The sequence below is a fragment of the Sinocyclocheilus rhinocerous genome, unplaced genomic scaffold (assembly GCF_001515625.1).
Source record: "Sinocyclocheilus rhinocerous isolate Xijiao unplaced genomic scaffold, SAMN03320098_v1.1 scaffold3131, whole genome shotgun sequence".
Classification (NCBI taxonomy): domain Eukaryota; kingdom Metazoa; phylum Chordata; class Actinopteri; order Cypriniformes; family Cyprinidae; genus Sinocyclocheilus; species Sinocyclocheilus rhinocerous.
The window spans coordinates 292,596-299,544 of record NW_015651495.1 but is presented as its reverse complement, the minus strand read 5'-3'; the positions used below and the strand labels follow the sequence as shown (position 1 = coordinate 299,544).

Here is a 6,949-nt window from a genome sequence, read left to right as displayed (position 1 = left end):
AAGAAAAAATAAAAGACAGTAAGTCCTCCTCAGACATACATTCATATAAACTCCTACCCCTAACTGAATCGCGATTTGTTTAGCATCTCAACCAATTTGAATCGTCACATATTTAAATCGATTTTCAACCGGCTCGCGGTTAATCGTTACATCCCTACCATCAACAAATCAAAACAAACCCTTTTTGCTGTTTAATGCACATATTCAATGTAAATCCTGGTCTTACTGTGCACGATTCATAATTGTGTTCATAATTATTGTTTTATAATATTTTAATTAAAATAAATAATTTGCTCTGCCTCTAAAACGACTTTCCATTTTTGCTGATGTCATGAATTACCTCCTCCATTTCAACCATATTATGTTGACTGTTACGGATAAAACAAGATCTTTTCTTAAATTTTACTAGTTGAATATCCAGTTTTATCTTAAATAAGTCAGGGTATGGAAGTAAAAAGGATTGTGAATAACATTTTACATTGACCTTAAGCTGTAACTGAAAAGAATGAACTGATACTACAAAGTGAGGGAGATTTTGAAAACCTTTTAAAATTGAAAACCTACATTAATAACTTGTGTTACAGGTAAGCATGTTTATGAATGCTTAATTGAAACAGAATTTAATTTGCATTTTCCATATAATTTTTCAACGGGTATTCTTATGTTAAAAATGATAATAATAAGGAATGTTTTATTTGTACTTTGAGACCCTGAGCAAAAAATAAGAGTGTTTTGGTCTAAGTCAGCAGATGAAGAATGGAGCTCCCTCAGATCACATAGTCCTGTCCTTTTGATGGGCAGTGCATGTGGTGGATGGGCTTCTAATTAAAGGGCTGGGTGCCTGTGTGCCTCTATTTTCATTCAGCTCTGGCTTTCACCAAAGATTGGCCAGAGGAATGTTGCTTCAGTTTATGTGTGTGTGTGTGTGTGTCTGTGCCTGTGCATGCAAAGGGTTTGTGTATGTTAGTGGCCTCCCTCTCAGCCTTTCACTAGAATGATCCTGTGGACTGCAAAGGACTTCCTTAAGGGGCAATAAGTCATTCAGGCCAGATATCATTTTCATTAGTCTAGAAATAAGCCTGGTGTGTGTCCTGTATCAGTATCCTCTTACATTCATCCAGAAAGCTTTGAGCGGAAATGTTGGAATTTTTTTTGTCCAAATCAGAAATGGACTTTAACTGTCAGCACTCCCGCTTAATAGAGACCGTCTGGGTTTCGTGATCCTGATTCACGCGCCTTTATCCATGCAGGGCTTTTCAGAAAGTCAGCGCGTGTGACAGTATGAGATTAATACACTATTTTTTTGCTCAAAACTTACTCTACTGTGACCTAATGCAGATATTGTATATAATAAACTGACGCATAAATGTATTATGAGATAGAACGCAGAAGTGTACAATCACCGTAATATGGGAATAATGATCACGCAATATTGACTGATGGATCGGCAGAGAATCGTCTTTCTGCGAGTCATTAAGAAATTATGGTTGTATTCTATAGAAAGAAATATGAGGTAAATGTGTGAATACATAATGTGCGCACTTTTGGAGTAAAGGTTTGAATGTTGTGTAGCGAAGCATTGATCAAAAATAAATGGAAGCAATCGCGATTGAATATGTAGCCTACAGGTTTGTTTCACGTTATTCTATTCAAAATATAATCAACTCCCGATTGATTTTGCATTCCCGGCAGCAATAAGAACTATTAGTGTCATTGTAACCAAGTATTATCATAATTAGTGGTCAAATATCGAAACTAATCTCAAGGTCAAATCAGAATATTTATTGTAAAAATGTTTCTGTAACAGCTGCCAAAAATAATCTATATATTCATCTGTGATTTGTGATATATTTTCAAGGGAAAAATTTTATAATTTTTTTTCCACAACCCAATATATATATATACATACAGTATCTCACAGAAGTGAGTACACCCCTCACATTTTTGTAAATATTTTATTATATCTTTTCATGTGACAACACTCAGTGTTGTCACATGAAAAGATATAATAAAATATTTACAAAAATGTGAGGGGTGTAGTGTACTCACTTATAGACACACTTTAGAGATACTATACTATATATATATATATATATATATATATATATGGGGTGTGATTTGTGAACAAACCAGAGTTTGTTATATATAATATATATATATATTGTCGCACTATACACTGGTACTAAAAAGGTACCCTGCTTTTAAAAACGGTACGATTCTACATTTTACTAGTAGGCCTACTTTATGAATGCGTTTTAATAAGAGGACACAGGACTGCTTATTGATATTTTTAGAGTGAATAAGAAACATGAATGAGAAAATAAAGCGTGTGACGTGCTTGATGTTAAAATGAGTTAATTAGGTGCAATAAACCTTGAAAAAGAATTTGTGCAGTACTCTCACACACCCGAAGCGCGTGCACAAAAAGCCGCCTCTCTCACAGACAGCATGCGATTGCGAATTCTGATCTGTTTCACGAGTCATTGCGCTTCAGCGATCAAATACGCAGACATTATGTTAAAATGCCCATCTTGTCTTATGACCTAAGTGAACATAAACAGATGAGAAAGAAAATGCGTGTATTAATAAATTGGATCCGTTCAGCTCTTAGCTGCTGCTGTCTGTATCAAACAACATGAGTTTCATATGTAATCAAATAACAAAAGAGAAAGAAAATCACTCACTGATCTTGACTAACGTTAGTAGCTTTAATAAGGATCAATGTATATTTAATTCATACAGTTAAGACTATGCAGTGCTTTATTTTTACATTTTGATTACTTTATTCATTTTGCTTGAATGCTACTATTAAATAGACCTACTGTACCTAAAAACACAGTTTATTTAATTTGCCTTTGTTTTGTTGTATTTGTCCTTTTCTTTGTTACATCTATGTTCTTATTATTAATAATAACAAAGATAAAATAACAAATACATCTGTATCATGATATAAATTATCGTGAAATAAAATTACTCGTATAGTGAAATAAGATTTTGGTAATATTTCCCACTCCTAGCTCATGCCCTCAAATATAGTACAAGTCAAAAGAAGGTTTTTTTTTTGTTTGTTTTTATTTTTTTTGCGACACATGAACTTTTTCACCATCTGAGTTTGATGGGGCAGTTGAGGTCATTAATAACTGTCTAATTTGGCTTTATCCTTTTAGTTAACTTACCAGTGTTGCAAAGATCTATACATACCAGTAGTTTAAATTATATTTTTCTTCTCATTAAATTTAAATTAAAGACCGTGTGGCCCTCCCAAAGATGCCCAGCAACCTTATTCACCACCCTCCTAAGGACACCAGATTGCAGAGGTCCCAGCCCCCACCCCATTCCAGCCCCCAAACTGCCCACTTCTGCCCCATTTCAGACCCACCGCATGCTAATTGATGAGAGAGGCCCCGGGAATCAAATGAGCTGGAAGGAGATCAAGCGGCTGGCCCTGCGTTGGGGAGTGCAGCTAGGCTCTCCGGCCCCGCGCCTTCCCGAGGCCTGTCTCTGGTCCATAAAGAAGAGCCTAATGAAGCATGGGGAAGGAATTACACTAACGCTAACTGGCAGATGTCCTGCATTGTGCCAGGGTACAATAAACAATATGGCTGCCTCTCATGAATTAGCATGAGAAAGGGGGGTGCCTTCTGGAAGCTCTGTTTTGACTGCTGTTTTTGGGGAGTTTTTTTTTCTTCCACTCTCCTCTGCTTTATTTCCTCCCTTTTTCCAAGAAGAGGTACTTTAGGACAGGTGCTATCAACTCTTTCCTTTGTTTAGAGTCTGAATGCCTCTCAGCGAAGCTTGGTTATTTCAGGTTGGTACTGTTGGTTTCATTTTTTAGGCAATAATGTTTTGATTGTAAATTACGGTGCCTCTGTTGTGTGAATAGCATGTTACAACAAAGAACCGTCTTTAAAGAATCATTCAGATTCCACCTGTTAGGTTACTCCTTTTGAGATTACAATGTGAGATTGTATGACAGGTATGTCAAGGTTGATTTTCCACTAAACTAAAGTGCTTTCCAGAGTATCACTTAAGAAGATCACTCATAATTTAAATAATGATACTTAAATTACTGTTAATAAATATTAGGTATCTGTACCCACAGAATTCTCTAGAATTCGAAAGTTGTTCATTTGTAAATGAAGCAACACTTTGTGTTTATACATTGAAAATTGGGGATAATTGTGCACTATCAGTCAAAGGTTTGGGGTTGGTAAGATACTTTTTTTATGCTTTTTAATGTTTTTGAAATAAATTTTACGCTCACCAAGGCTGAATTTACTTGATCAAAAATACAATAATGTTGCGAAATATTATTACAATTTAAAAAAATAGTTTTCTATTTGAATATATTTTAAAAAGTAATTTATTCTAGTGATGGCCAAGCTGATTTTTTAGCAGCCATTACTCCAGTCTCCAGTATCACATGATCCTTCAGAAATCATCCTAATATGCTAATTGGGTGCTCAAGAAACATTTATTTTTATCAATGTTGAAAACAGTTGTGCTGCTTAATATTTTGTTTGATGAATAGAAAGTTTAAAATAACAGCATTTATTTGAAATAGAAATCTTTTGTAAATTTTTTAATGTCTTTACTGTCACTTACGACTGATTTAATACATCCTTTCTGAATAAAGGTAGTAATTTATTTAAAAACAATCTTACTTACCCCAAACTTTTGAATGGTAATATTTATTATAAAATATTATATTCAGCTACCAATTTACACATTTAAATGACACAATCTGCAGATTTTCCTCTAGAAACAGCACTGAAAATGAGCACAGACTCTGTTTGTCATGATAATTAGATGCATAACACGTACATAAAAGGTACACAAGCTACTTAAAATGTGTTTGGAGGAGTTGAGAGGAGATGATATGTGTATTTATCCTCAGGTCACGCTTCTGAGGCAGTTGTGTACCTTTCCCTTTCTTTTCACCTTTGTCTTAAGGCAAAAGTGGGCCAACCGTGGGCCATTTTAGGCCAAGACAGAGAAGCTGGTAGGGGGTGATGCCGTTTTAGGAGCTCCCAGAATAACTGCCTGTGCCTGAAGGTCTGAGAGGTCATGGCTGGTTGGGCATTCAGAAAGGCTCCTTGTTTATGCTGGCTGCCTGACTCTAACACACACGCGTTCCCTAGTGCAGGCCCCCAGCGCGTACATTGTGAGGACCTCCATCCCCTTCCCCTCGCCTGGTCTGACTCGCGTCGTTTGCAGTTTTCTGCTTGAGCGTGCACCCCATTGTTTCAGTCGTTTTAATCACTCACCAGCTGGTCGGGGAATGAACAGTGCTGCAGGCTCAGATCCATGTCACTTGTGAGGTCTTGGCAGCGGGTTTCTCAGTGGTAGGCTGCCACCGCTTGATACCTCTGCTTTGGAACAAGTCAAGAGTCAACAAGTCATGACTTTTTCTATCCCCTTTTTACAGATTGCCCTATTTGTTTTTTTCTTATCTATTTGCCAGTTAAACCTTCTACAGCCATTATCGACAATTTCTACCAAAGGAAATGACAGTTAGGTTGCTGTCTTTTCTCCCCACCTTCTTTGCGTGTGTGTGTGCGTGCGTGTTTTTTTTCTTTTTTTGCTTGTTTGTTTTAAGTTTCAGTATCATGGTCTGATTTCATATTAGCCCATAGGCAGAACGAGACAATTCACAATTAGCTGTGATCCCGGGACAGCTGCAGGAAAGCAGAGGCCTACAGGGATGGAGCCTTAAGGCTGTGTGTCTTTCCTGCTCTACCGTCATGTCGGTTATCAACATCTGCCATACTTTAGGTTTAAAGGCACATGCACACGGTCCACCCCCCCCTTCCCACATATATATATATATATATATATATATATAATATATATGTGTGTGTGGGGAGGGAAACAGTGTGCATGTGCCTTTATTATATTAGTCCTTTTGAGTTTTTTTTTTAATCCATTTCAGGTTATTAAAAGATATTTGGAATGACTCCGGTCTTCTGGTCTTGTTTTGGCAGGATATGATGTACCAGCTGCTGCAGGGTCTGGATTTCCTCCACTCTCACCGTGTAGTTCATCGAGATCTTAAGCCTCAAAACATTCTAGTCACCAGTGGAGGACAGATCAAGCTGGCTGATTTTGGTCTGGCTCGGATCTACAGCTTTCAGATGGCTCTTACTTCTGTGGTGAGTAAAGGGGTTGCACAAGTGTCTGAAGCAGCAAAATTTTTTTTAAAATTTCATATGATGTCATAAAAATGCCACACACACAGACAGGTGACACACGTCAAACATTTCTCTTTGTAGCCTGAAGTACAGTACATGTATTTAATGTATTTGATGTCGTCTTGGTAGCTTTAGTAGTGTGACATGCAATCATACATACAAATAGATCCCTTGAGACAGATATGGGTGATGTCCAATCAGATGTAGCACTGAAAGACTACCCATCAGACATATGCCTGAAAACGAGTGTTTTTTTTTTAAACATTTACATTGTCATTTTGCAGACGCTTTTATCCAAAGCGACTTACAATTGGGGAATACATAAAGCGATTCTTCTTAAAGAGGCAAACAGACACAGGAAGTGCTCATAATACCAAGTTTCAGGCATTGTTCAAATAAGTACAAGCTAGAAAGGCAAGGAATAAATAAAGAGAAAGATTTTTTTTTAGGATGAAGTAAAGTAGCATCGAAAGAGATGAGTTTTCAGCTGTCGCTTGAAAATTGTCAGGGATTCAGCATTCCGGATAGGGGTGGGAAGATCATTCCACCAGCCAGGAATGGTGAACGAGAATGTTGATGGTACCACGAGGCGTCGCTCACTAGCGGACCTCAGACTTCTAGAGGGGATGTAGGTTCGTAGTAGTGAGTGGAAGTAGGCGGGTGCTGAGCCTGTGGCTGTTCTATATGCAAGCATCAATGTCTTGAACTTGATGCAAGCCGCAACCGGTAGCCAGTGCAAGGAGATAAAGAGAGGTGTA

The 6,949-nt window shown here is 37.4% G+C and overlaps 1 protein-coding gene across 1 annotated transcript in view; it reads left to right on the top strand.

Annotated features, from left to right (window-relative positions):
- The window catches only part of LOC107712927 (cyclin-dependent kinase 6-like), a 43,437-nt gene that overhangs the window by 5,467 nt on the left and 31,021 nt on the right, over positions 1-6,949 (top strand). The window contains exon 4 of the mRNA XM_016518328.1: positions 5,985-6,152. Coding sequence (XP_016373814.1) covers positions 5,985-6,152 — 168 coding nt within the window. The remainder of the gene's footprint in view (positions 1-5,984; positions 6,153-6,949) is intronic.